General features: G+C 39.2%; 1 protein-coding gene across 8 annotated transcripts in view; it reads right to left on the reverse strand.

The window, feature by feature from the left end:
* GFM2 (GTP dependent ribosome recycling factor mitochondrial 2) overlaps positions 1-14869 on the reverse strand; it is an 80596-nt gene extending 65727 nt beyond the window's left edge. For 4 of the 8 annotated variants that reach the window (XR_012495085.2, XR_012495084.2, XR_016020640.1 and 1 more), the window contains exons 1-6: positions 14667-14852; positions 12017-12103; positions 9725-9809; positions 8069-8126; positions 7547-7644; positions 301-426 (exon numbers count right to left, since the gene is read on the reverse strand). Coding sequence is in view for 5 of the 8 variants with exons in the window: in XM_074328823.2 (XP_074184924.2) it covers positions 301-426; positions 7547-7644; positions 8069-8126; positions 9725-9809; positions 12017-12079 (430 nt within the window). In the remaining 3 variants the exon portion in view is untranslated. Of the gene's footprint in view, positions 1-300; positions 427-7409; positions 7645-8068; positions 8127-9724; positions 9810-12016; positions 12104-14666 lie in introns of those variants that run through there. The other 4 variants (XM_019728122.3, XM_074328822.2, XM_019728125.3 and 1 more) reach the window with 4 other exon arrangements.
* Between the last annotated feature and the right edge of the window lie 64 nt (positions 14870-14933).

Genomic DNA, 14933 nt, shown 5'->3' on the forward strand with positions numbered 1-14933 from the left:
ATTTATATTTGGTATCTAAAGTAGTCAATCCCACAGATACAGAGAGTAGGATGGCGGTCACCAGGGGTGGGAGATGGAGGCAAAGAAGAGTAGTTGTTTAATGGGTATGGAGTTTCAGTTCCACAAGAGGAAAAAGTTCTAAAGATCTGTTTCAAAACAATCTCAATATGTTTAACACTACTGAACTGTACTCTTAAAAATGGTTAAGATGGTAAATCTTATGATACATGTTTTCCACCACAATTAAAACAAAAACCTCAACTGATGCAGCATCTCGGCATTACTGGAACAGCACCATACCTGGCGTATCAATGAGATTGACTCTATACCCCTTCCAGTCAAACGTAACAGCAGCTGATTGAATAGTAATGCCTCTTTCTCGCTCTTGAGCCATAAAATCTGTCACTGTGTCTCCGTCATCAACATCTAACCAGGAAAAAGATGACACAGTTAGGCTTAATCACAAGTGCATTTTCTTAGTATGTGGTATCTACCTGACAATTTAATTTGCTTTAAGAAAAATAATTCATGAAATATTTGGTTTAATATTTAGAGCCCTCGATCTTTCTCTAAATAAATTCTTGTTCTAGAAAAAGCTTTTTTCAGAAAGATTAATTTATCTATAAAAATAATTTTCCTGTTAACAACTAAGATTAAAATCTATTTAAATATTTTAATTTTACTGAACCATATACTTCTTTCATTTTGTTCCTTGTTTAACTTTCATTATCCTTTTATCTGATGTTTCTCAGGCCTGATCTTGACAGAAGGCAAAGTAGTACAATGAAAGAGCACAGACAGACCTAGATTTAAATCCCAACTTTACCACTTACTACTCTATAATTCTGAGCAAGTTACTTAACCCAGTTTGTAAAATATGGCTAATAAAGCCACACTTGCCAGGTTATCTTAGACTGAAACAAGATTATATATATAAATACCTAGCTCAGTAAATGTTAATGGTAGCTGTATGGAACAAGGTAGAGACAAAATTCCTCCCAAGTTACATTATCCTTTACAAACCCTTTTCATCACTAAATTTTCCAAAAAAAAAAGGAGGCGGTATTTATTTGTAGAAACGCAAATAAAGTCTTGGGAGAACTTCTACAGCATAAAGGACTGGATAAAGTTCATTGTGACTAGCGAAAAGTCACTGAAATTAATCTGCAGTAACATTCTTTAATTATGCATTTCATTCTAATTAAATGTGTACAGTAAAAGAAATGAAAAAGAGGACTTCCAGTCAAGATGGCGCAGTAGGTAAACGCTATGCATACTCCCCCTCACACCCACATCAAAATTACAACTAAATTATAGAACGACCATCACTGAGAAGTCCTATAAGTAAGGATATAAAGAAGCAGCCATGTAGAGACTGGTAGGAGGAGCAGAGATGTGGAACAGGCAGATCCCACACCCACAGTATGGCCATTAAGAATTAGGAGGGATGTGACGGCTGCAGAGGTCTCCCCTGAGGAGCGAGGGGGCCCAGCCTTACCCTGGGCTCCTTAGACCAGGGCTCCAGTGCCGATAAGAGAAATCCCCATAACTTCTAGCTGTGAAAGCAGCGGAGATTACGTCCAAGTGAGAGAGAGAGAGAGGAATGCTGGAGACCTAGTCCTCTGGAGGAGACTCACTCTTTCTGGGCTCCAGAGCAAGACAGCAGCTCGAAAAGCACTAAGGACACACAGGGAGGAACTAAATCAACTAGCTTCAGCGGGGGAGCTAAAGGGGCAGAAGTCAGGACAGCTCTCTCTGGAGAAAGAAGTGCTGGCAGGTGCCACTGATCCTTTGCTGAGCCCTCTCGCCACCCAGGTGGTCTGGGACAGGTGGGCGTCAAATCTGTGCTCTCCATTAATCTGGCTAACACCGCTTTCCTTGCCCTGGTGATTCCAAGACCCTGCCCCACCCAACTCACGCACCCAGCCAAGCCTCTTCCAGAGGCTTTTCTACACAAGTGGCCTGCTTCAGCTTAAGCTGTGGACTTTCCTAAAATCTCTTGAAGGTCCACAATCTCTGAACAAGCAGCAGCTGGCCTCAGTGTACCCTGTACCTCTTGCTTAGCGGCTCCAAGTCTGGCACAAATAGTGACTGGTCTCGACTTGCATTGTAACTCCCCTCAGGTGGTCCCAAGCCTGGCATAAGCAGTGGACAGTCTTGCTTTGGAATGCAGCTTCAACTACATGGCCACGGGCCCAGCACAAGTGTCAGCTGGCCTCAGCTCATATCATGTTGCCCACTAAAGAGTCCCAAGTCCGGACTTGTGGCAGACAGCATAAATTCACAGCATAAACTTCTCTAAGCCCAGCACAAGCAGCAACCAACAGCAAATCACTCTGTAGCTCCTACCAGGCAGCCCTAAGCTGGGCACAAGCTGCAGCTGACCTTGTCTGACACCAGAGCCCCTCTCAAGAGTTTTAAGAACCAACAAATCTGGTGGCTGGCTTCAGATCACACTGTAGTACCAACGAACCAGCTCCACAAATGACATACCCAAAGAGTGGTCTGAGTTGGCACAGAGCCCCGCTAAAGCTACTCCTGCTCTTTGGGGTCAAAACCCACACAACAGCTCATCAACTGTAATCACCGCCATCCTTCACAGCCAGTCAGTGTGAAGATCAATCCCAACCACTGATGTGCCAACAGCAATCAAAGCTCAACCACAACAGGAGAGCACACACATCCCACACAAAGGACACAACTGGAGCATGTGGCTCAGGTGACCAGGGAGACTGTGCCACTGGGACACACAGGACACCTACAAAATAAGGCCACTCTGCCAAGACTGGGAAACATAGCAGATTTACCTAATACATAGAAATAAACACACTGAGTCAGCCAAAATAAAGAGACAAAGAAACATGTCCCAAATGAAAAAACAGGACAAAGCTCCAGAAAAAGAACTAAATGAAATGGAGACAAGCAATCTACTAGACAGAGTTCAAAACATGGTTATAAGGATGCTCAACGAACTTAAGGGAAGAATAGATGAACTCAGTGAGAACTTCAACAGGTAGAAAACAAACAAACAAAAAAACAGAAATGAAGAATATAACAAAAAATACATTACAGGGAATCAATAGATTAGATGAAGCAAAGGATCGAATCAGTGATCTAGAAGACAAGATAGTGGAAAACAACCAACTGAAACAGCAAAAAGAAAAAAGGATTTTAAAAAATGAAGATAGTTTAAAGGGCCTCTGGGACGACATCAAGTGCACCGACATTCACATCATAGGGGTAGCAGAGAAGAAGAGAGAGCAAGGAATTGAAAACCTATTTGAAGAAATAATGGAAAACTTCCCTAAGGAAGTTTGGTGAAGGAAACATTTCCTTCCTGGTGAAGGAAATAGACAGACAAGCCCAAGAAGTGCAGTTCCAAACAAAATGAACCCAAAGAGGCTCACACTAAGACATATAATTAAAACACTAAAGATTAAAGACAAAGAGAGAATCTTAAAAGTAGCAAGAGAAAAGCAGTTAGTTACCTACAAAGGAGCTCCCATAAGAGTGTCAGCTGATTTCTCAACAGAAACTTTGCAGGCCAGAAGGAGTTGACATGAAATATTCAAAGTGATGCCAAGTTAAGACCTACAACAAAGATTACCCAGCAAGGTTGTCACTTAGAATTGAAGGACAAATAAAGCATTTCCCAGAAAAGAAAAAGCTAAAGGAGTTCATCATCACTAAACCAGTATTACAAGAAATGTTAAAGGGACTTCCATAAGAAGAAAAAAATCACAACTATGAATTTGCGTAAGAGGAGTGATGTCAGCCGTACGGCATCATGAGAAGACCTCCAGGTCTCTCCCCTTAAAACTACAAGTTGGACAGTTATAATTCAACAAAGAATTCCCTTCAGAACACATAAACACATCTGAAAGATTCACACATTGAGACCTCTGAAGGTTGGCTGATTGGAGTGAACAGGGGAGATGAGATGTGGAAGGACAGAGACTGAAACTGCAGATGCAGGGTGGCTCTAGATGCAGCCTCAGAGGACGGATAGCAGTGAAGGGTTGGGGTGCAGCCCGCATTGGGCAGATCGAAGGGGCAGAGATGACAACTGGGCCTGGCTGGCCAGTACATATTAAGGCTGAGGTCAGGGGCAGGGAAGCAGTGTAAAAGGTGGCAGCATTCTATAAACCGCCATCACAGGACAAAGGGATCGGAAAATACAGGAACCTGTCACCCCCATCCTCCTGTGGCCCGCCCAGCAATAAAATCCTCACTCAACAGATTGTGAAAGCCAGAACAACTTTTCAGCCTAAGTGGTCTGTACACAATTGCGACTGAACCCACTGGAAAAAAGAGAGCCACAGATGTTCCCTAGTTCACCCCTCCTCCACCCATTGCAGTGGTGTGACTGGCAGCCTCCAGCTGCAGGGAGGCAGCACGGAGAACACACAGGCCAGAAAATCCACAGACCGAATCAAAGAAATGCAAATTAAAACCACACCTGTCAGAATGGCTATCATCAATAAATCAATAAACAACAAGTGTCAGCAAGGATGTGGAGAAAAGGGAATCCTTGTGCACAATTGGTGCGAATGTAACCTGGTGCAACTTCTATGGAAAACAGTACGGAGGTTCCTCAAAAAACCAAAAATAAAACTATCATATCAAAAACAGAACTATCATACGACCCAGTAATTCCACTTTTGGGTATTTATCCAAAGAAACCCAAAACACTAATTTGCTAGATGGATGAAGATGTGGTACATATATACAATGGAATATTACTCAATCATAAAAAAGAATGAAATCTTACCATTTGTATCAACATGAATGGACCTAGAGGGTATTATGCTAAGTGAAATAAGTCAGAGAAAGACAAACAGCATATGATTTCACTTATATGTGGAATCTAAATAACAAAATAAAAAATAAAGCAACAAACTCACAGATACAACAGAGAACATTTTGATGGTTGCCAGATGGGAAGGGGTGTTAGGGGAATGGGTGAAAAGGGTGAAGGGATTAAGAAGTACAAATTGCCAGTTATAAAAATAGTCATGGGGATGTAAAGTACACCATAGGGAATATAGTCAATAATACTATAACTATGTATGTGTCAGATGGGTACTAGACCTATCTGGACAATCATTTCCTAAGTTACATAAATGTCTAATCTGTAGTACACCTGAAACTAATATAATGTTGCATGTCAAACTAATTGGAAAACAAAATTTTTTTATAAAGAAATGAAAAAGAGCTGATCTTTACCATTCAAAATTCAAGAACAGAAGTTATCATGGCATTATACTACCACTACTCAAAACCTCTAAAATGCTAGCTAGTTTCTCCATAACATGTTTGTGTGTGTGCATACGTATACATAAATGTACATACACTTAATGCAACAGAGGAGGAAATAGCAAGAAAAACATATCTGTCGGCAACTCCAAATATCTATATGTTAAAGAATTATATTAGTGTTGCCAGTTATTCACACATAATTAACCAAGAAAACAAACATCATCAAGGAGACAAAGAACAAATAACTAACCGAAAGATCTAAATGAGGCAGTAAGTTTTTAAAACACACAATAACAAGATTTTTAACAATAAAAACTTTATTTCCTATTCTCTCTTTATGATTACTCACATGACTAACAAAATCAACGCTGGAAAAGTTTTGCCTCAATTTGGATAGTTTCTAGTGGCCTGAACCAGAAAAGAACTTCAAAAGATAATCTTATACATACATACAATGGAATTATTATTCAGCCTTAAAAAAGAAAATTCTGGTACACACCACAACATGGATAAACCTTGAGGACATTATTTTAAGTGTTAAATAAGCCAGTCACAAAAAGACAGGTATATACTATTCTACTTATATGAGGTACCCAGAGTAGTCTAATTCACAGAAAGGGAAAATCGAATGATGGTTACCAAGGGCTAAGAGCTTGGTGGAGGGAGAAATGGAAAGTTGTTTAATGGGTACAGAGCTTGAGTTTTGCAAAATGTTCTGAAGACTGGTTGCAAACTGTGTGAATATATTGACACTACAGAATTGTAGTTAGAAATAATTAAGATGGTAAATTTTGTTATGTGCTTTTAACCAAAATTTTAAAAAAAAAGAACTCAAAAGTTGCCTGGACCCACCTCATTCTGGATCCTTGCTTCAGAGATACAAACTGGGGATGTGAGGGAAGGGTTCTTATCAGATCCGTGACATAGTATAGGAAGCCTAACAATGCTCCATGTTTTGCTGTCTGTTACATCCCCATATACATAGCAGTATTTCTATGAGAAAGTCATGTGCTTGACATTTGGGAACCTATCATCCTGAAGATTATAATCCTAGGAGGAAAAGAACACCCAGGATTAGAATCTTCATCTGAAATGCACTCTTTTGAGAACCAGTTCCAAGGATCCAGAGAAATGGTTTTCAATCAGTGCATTTCAAAATCACTGTGGAATTTTGGAAAAAGATATTCATTTCCACTTCTGCTATTATGGACCTGGTGACCTCCACTTTAAATTTTGAAACCAGTTGTTTTACTAGAGATAAAGAACAGCACTTCATAATGACAAAAGTGTTGATTCATTAGAGAAATAACAATCAAATGTGTATGAGTCAGAGTTTCAAAATATATGACACCATCAAAGTGTCATATCAGACTTGCTAAACATCCAGGCCGTACTGCACACTTGCTAAGTCTTCATTTCCAGAGTGGAGAAAAGGCATGGTTATTTAAAAACAGAACAACAACCAAAAAAGCTACATGGGGTTTCAAATCTGAATGTCTGGTCAAGAACCACAGTTTTTCACGTTAGAAAAAATAAATTTAAAACAGATAAAAAAATACTACTACCACTGTGGGTTAAGGATTAATGAAATCCTTTTTTTCTCTGCATGAGAATTTGACCTCTGGTTAACTTTTTGGTTCTTTTCTTCTAGAAACGACAAAACAGAAGTATGCCAACTATGTCGCTACGCAACATATCTTATGGAAAAAATTAATTTGATTGGTAAGCTATATCTGAATTGGGAAGAACTATAAATGAATTAGAAATACCTGATGGAGATACACAGCTTTAGGCTTCCCTGAGAGGGGTACAGCATGTCCCTTGTGGGAAACCTGGCAGACAGCCCACGGAGCCGTAATAAGATATTCATTTCTAGAGGGGATGGATCTTCTAAGCCAGGGGGTCTCCTGTGAATCTTGTTACTGTGCAATTCAGCTATCACTTCGGGCTAGTCAAAAAGATAGCTCCTAAATAGCATGTGGGCTATTATATAAGAACTCTTACAGGAAGAAACACCTATTGCTGGTCTGCTGGTAAGCTATGGTTCTTGACCTATAGCCTACGTAGACCAGTGCCACTGTGGCCCAAGTCTTAGGAGCCTGAGTGTTTAGTTGAACCTAGGAAGCCCCTTTGGTGGGTACTGCAACTACCTTCTCTTTATGTTGTGGTTTAGACATCAGTTCCTCCATGCCATAACCAAGATCTCTAGGTTGACTTCTTAATCAAAATACTTTCCAATGATGGTTTTGCTAACCGGGGGTTGGGGGGAAGAAGAATCCATTCTAACCTCCCAGTGATCTTGTGTATCCAGAATAGTACAACATTCTTTCTGTGGTAGTAGTTTTGCCTGCATCAATATGAGCCATAATCCCAATATTACGGATTCTGTTCAAAAGAGGGGGGGAAAAAGACATGTATTATAAGGTAGACATTACTAACATTGTAAAACCCAAATTTCTATACTGTACAAATTTTGCTGTACACAATTTATATAATGGTGTAAAAACTAGAAAAATGGAACACATACCATTACATTACTCTGACAAAATAGGTAAGTAACAAGAGAGCTAATTACAATCTTGTGAATATCTTATATTTATTTCTATTAAAAGTATGCTGTTACTACGTTAAATTTTTTAGCATTCAATTGAGAAAATAGCTTTTAAGATACATACCAACATCTATTCACAATTAGCTAGGGCAAAAAGTCACAGAAATTAGAGCATTCACTAACGATGCTGAATTACGCCCATGAGAGAAACCTGTAACTTTTCATGGCAGAAAAGACAATATCAATGATAGTACTTACTTAGCTATAGGAGGATTGATGATGGAACGAAGGGATTTGATATCGTTTCCTATTAAACCTAATGGAAATAGATTAAAATTAAACTGTTTAAGAAATGGTCCTTTAGTTTACAAATGAAAGACATTAAAATAATTTTAAGCAAATACTGTAATTTCAATGAAAGTAAAACTCTCATTTACTTAAAATTTATTTTCCTGCAATCTTTAAAGAAAGGCTATGGATGACTATAAAACAAGGTAGTTTTAAAACATCAATTTCTAGATCACATCCTTAGAAAACTATAGATTTACCCCAATCTCTGCTACATTCTACCATTCTATTTATTAATCTATTTAATGGCTTTAATCTATGTGTTATAATAGAATTGTATAATTAGAATTAATGTTCATAACAATAACCTTAAGCACTAGATCTTGAACCAAAGGAAAATATAAAATGCACAGTCCTGTAAACCTGCATTGGCAAGGCTTGAAGAGCTAAGAGTGATCCTCCTATAAACAGATAATGAATTTTTGTACAATTTGGAACCTACTTTCTTTCAGCAATCTCAAGGACACAATACTTTTAAAGACAGCCTAGGAAGTACCATTCAACAGAAACTGTAATAATCTAATAATACTTCTAAAAGGCCATGCAGTATTTCTGGAATAAAAACTCCATAATGACTTACTCCATGATTAGCATGTATTTTATTAGTAATAATGAAGCAACAATGCAGTTACATTTATAAGCTATACCTTCCTGCTATTTAAGCCAGTGCTCCCAAATTTCTATAGTAGATTAAGAAAAGTTCTATTATATTTTGAAACCCTCATGGAGGTTTGAAGATGGAAAGATAATCTGTACTGCTATAGATAAATCTGCATTTTCCTGTAATCCTGTAGCAAAATACAGAAACCTAGGTACACATAATACTGCAGGCCATTAAATTCACATACCCTTAACAGGGTATGTGAATTTAATTTACACAATCAGTATATTTAGCCAATTTTCCCGCACATAACACAGATGGTAAAGAGAACAGCAAAAGAATGGAAATAGTTTCATTGAGTCTCCCATATGTCTGCTTACTTCAAACACAGAAGGCTATTCAGAATTGGGAGTAGTAGTACCTCAGCCTTCTAACTTTTAAGTCATCTAACCTAAACTATCCCAGATGTATATAACCAAATTACTCTTAAGAACCTTCAAAATAAATTATTCTGGTAAACCTCTGACACAGCAAATACTTTTGTATAAAAACCAGAAATGGACTACATCATCACTATTTTACAGCAAGAGCACTCAACAAGAGACTCACCCACTAAACTTTTGAGCCAGCTACTAAAGCTGACTCAATCCTTTCCTTTGTTCAGCTCATTAGGATGGCCAGCAGATGAGGAGCATAAGTCTACTGGTATTCCCTCCTGGGATCTATCAGAATACTCCCAACTCCTAATAATCTCAAGGAAATAGCCAAGAAGTAAAAAGGAGCCACTATTTGGTTGGAGACCCCCTCCCTAATACGGGAGATGCTTACAAATAAGACAGAGATGGGAAGCTGGGGGAGCAGAGAGAAAGAAAGGGGAAAAGCGCGAGGGGAGAGGAGGAAAGAGGGAGAAGGAACAAAGCAAACAAGCAGTTTAAGAAAATAAGAAGACTCTGTAACAGTATTACCTGGTAGGGAACTGTAATTTCTTCCAAGAGGCACGTGTGGCTTTAATCTTTTTAAACTTGCTCTTATTTTAGAGTAATACATATTCTAGTGGAGAAAAAGAAAGCGACATCAATTTTTTCTTAGCATGACATATGTCATGCAGGGTGTCAGGCGGGGTCTCTGGTTCCGCTCCCCACATAAGAACACAGGATATGGTGAGGCCAAAAAGGAACACCCACGGAGCCATAGGTAGGGGAATCACACCACTATAGTCTCACTGGCGGCTGGGTTGGAGACACAGGAAGTAGGAACCACACTGTTGCAACCCACCGTCCTAACTGCAGTCCACACTTGCCAGCCACCATCTTCTTGCTAGCCCCCATTTTTCTGCTAGCATAGCCACGGCAGTTATATTAGTGGCCAATGGCTCACTGGTTACAGCTGACAGCCAACTAGCCACAGCTGATGGCCATCCAATCACAGTTGATGGCCATTTACTACCTGAGCCAGCACCTTTCCACGTGAGGCCGAGAGCCTGGAAGCTGTACTCCTGGCTCGGTCACCACACTCCACCCCTACAAGGTCTCGCCTCACAATCTATGCGACAAGCGTCTTCTGCGAGGGGCCCTGTGCAAGGAGCCTGGAGGTGAATGCAATATCCTAGACACAGCCAGGCTCCTCGCACAGGGCCCCTCGCGGAAGACACTTGTCATGTAGATTGTGAGGCAAGACCCTGTAGGGGAGTGTGGGGACAGAGCCCCAGAGAGCAGTTTCCAGGCTCTCGGCCTCACGTGAAAAGGTGCTGGCTCGGGTAGTAGATGGCCGTTAGCTGTGGCTAGTTGGCCATCAGCTGTAACCCTTGAGCCATCGGCCACTAATATAACTGCCGCAGCTGCGCTGGGGAGTGGAGTCGAGGAGAGTCGTTGGTCGGCTGGCAGGCAGAAAAGCAGACAGCAGGTCGCACGTCGTGTGAACCCAGCCTCCAGTGAGACTATAGTGGTGTGACTCCCCTACCTATGGCTCTGTGGGTGTTCCTTTTTGGCCTAGCCACATCTTGCGTTCTTATGTGGGGAGCAGGAGCAGAGACCCCGCAGGCTGCCCCACGTGACAACTTATTACAGTAGTTTTAACATCATAACTATGCTTTGTCAGAGAACAAAATATTTTGAATCTCCTTAAAGTAGTCCCATTGTTAACTCCAATTCTTTAAAAAAATGCCAACCCAAGTTATACTACAGGAAAAAGAAAGAATAAAATTAGTACTGGTTTGCTATTTTGAGCTGACCTTGGTGCTCGTTCTCCTAGACCTGTGGCATTAGCATCACAGGGAACTTGTTGGAAAGAAAAACTCTCAGGACCCACTCCAGACAAAAGAATCAGAACCTCTATGAATGGGGCTGAACAATCTGTGTTTCAACAAGCCCTCCAGATGATTCTGATAGCTACACTTTGGAAACAAAGATCCTTAAGTTTCCAGAGAGAGTCATAAAAGTTAAAAAGGTCTCTCTTACCCTGGATATTCTTTGGTTCTCCTCTACAGCTGCTAAGAGCTGGTAGGGGTCATGGACTCTAAAACCATCAGTTGTTTTCAGGATTTATAACAGTGGCTACACATTAGAATCACCTGGAAAGCTTTTTAAAAACATTTGCAGTGAGGGAAGAAGGGAGTGGCATTTTAAAAGTTCCCCAGGTATCTTCTCCAAATGTTCCCCCAGAGTCTAAATATTCTACATACCCATTTATTCCTAGACCACTAGATACATACTTAATGGTTGACAATATATTTGGAATTGTTACAGTTAGTGTATGTAATGTTTTTGAGCTGCCACATCTGCCTTTTATGTTATCATGGAATGCATACCTGTGCCTTCTATATTATTTCTACATTAGTTACCAAATTTCTGGCAATCAAACACTATTATCCTAAGAAACTTTTTCGAGTAGAGACTCAAAGCTATCAAAATCTCCCCTGCATAATGACCAATGTAAGACAGTATCTACCTGTCATAGGGTGTGTAGTCTGAAAGCATCACCAAGGAAAACACTGAAGAAAAACTGTGTAATTCCTTGGGCCATTAATAATCTCAAAATGGAATATATAAATATTCTTCAAAATGCTGCACAGGTGATTTTAAAGTAGCAAAATAAATTTATGAACTAATGATACGGCATGCTTCTCCTTAGTTACAGGTTCTCCCATATTCCCTGTTAAAAAACTGCTGCAGATAAATATACTAGTATATACTATGCCTTTTGGGATATAAAGAAATTGAAGCTGTTGAAGTACATTTAATTTTACAAGAAAAGCTTACATTAATGTGCAACCTGGACATTTTCTTATGATTCGCTGCAAATATCCTCAAGCTGGGCAACATCTTGGCCCTCTAAATTGTTATTCTCTGAAAAAGAAACATACAAAATTATAAAACTAAGTTTAAATATTACATTTCAGTAAGACATATAAGAAAGGCCTATGTAATATATATGGTAAAATGTATTACTTTTTAAAAGTAGGAACATTTTTAGCTATCAAAAACAAGACACACACACACAAAAAAAAACAAGACAACATTCAGAAAATGAAAATTCTGACTAAACATGAGAAATATGGTTCTCAAGCTTAAGATGTCCCTTTTTATGAGACATAAAATTTTACATTAAGATTTATAATTTAATGTAAATGTATAGAATTAAGTATAGAAAGGTGGGCATCTACATGTTGGTTATTTCTCATTGGCAGTATAACCTTTCGGTTTATGTATATATTCTGATTTTTCTACCATAAATATGTAAAAATAAAATCATGTAAAAAAATACAGAAGCAAGTCCTCTTTTATAACTATAGAAACTAAGCATCTTTCATTTTAAATATTTACTAAATATTCACTATGTTTCAAGTACACTATCAAAGTTATAAGATATGCATTAAAGCATCTGATTGGACTTGGGGGAGACAAGTAAACAAATAAGGTTAAACCATTGTGCAGCATGTTATGTAAGAAGCCACATCAAAATTCATTCCTCCTAAATCTGTTTTTTTCTGTATCTTAAGACAGAAACATTCACTACCCATATTCACAGTCACCAAATCCTTTTGATATTATTTCCTAAATAAATCTTGAATCCAGTCTCTCTTCTTTACTTCTAATGCCAAAGTTCAAGATGTTTGCAAAATCATGCATGTTATATCTATTCTAAAATAGAACAATGGATTCTAACAGAATACTCACTGATATGGTTTGATTCCACATTACAACCTTTAACCACTTGTCAAAACCTGGTATAGCATCTAAGATGGTACACAATTTTCTGAAAAGATTATTAAAATAATCCTCCCTTTCCCAACCATATGTACATGTACATATGAGGCTGAATTTTCTTTATGCACCTCAAACAAAAATAAAAAATTATATAGTAACATAGTAGTAAATGCACAAGCACATGAGATGCCAGCTGTTTTCTATAAGCAGGTCATTAAAGAGACTTACAAAATTGTAAAGCAATGTAAAACACTTCTAACTAAATTATTTTTGTTTTGGAAAATACAGGCATTTTTCACAAAACTATATTACTTACATTAACATTTAATGGATTTATTATTTTATAATGAATTACTAAAATATTTTAGTTTTCAGTTCTAATATTTGAATATCAGTTATAACCCACATAAACAACACTCTGGCGTTCTGAATCATTTTTAAGAGTGTGATGGATTCCTATAGATCAAAAATTTGAAAAACTTATTCCAATGCCATGTTTCTCAAACAGAATGCCTGTGATTATTTTAGATAACAAAAAAAAGTTTACTAAATATTAGAAAAGATAGCCGACAAAACCTGTAATTTTGTAGAAAATGTTGCTTAAGATGAAGTTAAATTTACATAAAACTCTTAATTAATTTATGGAAAATATTAAGTAAATAACTGCACAGGTGACATTCAGATGTGACCAGTCTTAGTATTCAAATCACTAAGATGGGAAACACTGCTTTAATCCATTCTTTACACATATCAAATAAACCTCATCTAGTCACTTCCCTACTTAAAAACCTCTTTTAACATGACAAATCTGTCCCCAACTACCGTCACAGCTTTGTACTCTCCTATTCTCTACTCTACACTAGGGAGCTCTAGCCCAAATTCCCCCAAACACCATGCTCTGACACCTCACACCTTTGCGTGCAATGGTGCTACAGCCTGAAAGCAGTGCTAGAATCCCCAAAGCCCCGTACCTGGTAAATTTCTCCTCTATCTTCAAGCCCCAGCTAGGAAGCCTTTCCTAATTTCCTTCTCTCTGTTTTTGTAACACTTGGAACTTACACTTACTCCTGACAAATACAGTATTTACAAGTTACCTCCACTACTGTGAGCGCCCCAAAAGGACGACTCATTTACCAGCAGTCCCTAGCACAACGCCTCAAACGTTTTTTTTGACCTATAGTCATTTATGGCTAGGGTTTCCAGGCGGGAATTCCCGCCCGTTCTCAGGAATTTTTTTTTTTTTTTTTTTTTTTTTTTGCCTTCCCATTCCCGAATTGCGAGATATAAACGGTTTTCTGTTCTCCACGATGAACCGTTTCCACAAAGTAACGGACGATACTACCAACCACCTGGGTTCAAGGAGCCGATTTTCCCGATTTCCTAAACAACTTTTCTCGGGATTCCGGAAGGGAAAAGCGAAAAAAATATTCCCGAGAAACCCTATTTATGGCCCTCTACTTATTTTCTTCTCCCCTGTGGGTCAATGGATTTCAACGAAAATGGTTTCCCTATTGGTGCTATCAAATGAGTTACACTATAAGGCCCAGAACTTCTTAGGTCTTGGAGAATATATAAGTGCTCACTAAAAGTTGTTTAACACCTGATAATATACGAAGGGCTGTTGCATTCTTGAAGGTCAGCGGTGCCCAAGGCAGAGCAGTCTTAGGCACGCGGGAGTCGCACGGCACGGTTGGGTACCCACCTGGCACTCAGTCGCATACCGGAGGTCGGCTTTTTCCTCCCAGGCTATTGGGAGCGGGAGGTGCGGGCCTACGCCAAAGTCCGCATAGGCCTGCCTTCCCCACCTCCGTCAGCTTCTGCGAAACGCCAGGTACCTGCAATACCCGACCCAGGTCTTTAGCGTTCTGCCTCCTGGGACCGCCGCCCCGCATCACTTCCGGCGGTGCACCACTCAAATGCCTCCTTCCAGCAACTTCACCTTCTCGCTGAAAGAGGAGAACAAGCTCGG

Source organism: Rhinolophus sinicus, chromosome 3 (assembly GCF_057876585.1).
Source record: "Rhinolophus sinicus isolate RSI-liver-muscle chromosome 3, RSI-T2T, whole genome shotgun sequence".
NCBI classification, from domain to species: Eukaryota; Metazoa; Chordata; class Mammalia; order Chiroptera; family Rhinolophidae; genus Rhinolophus; species Rhinolophus sinicus.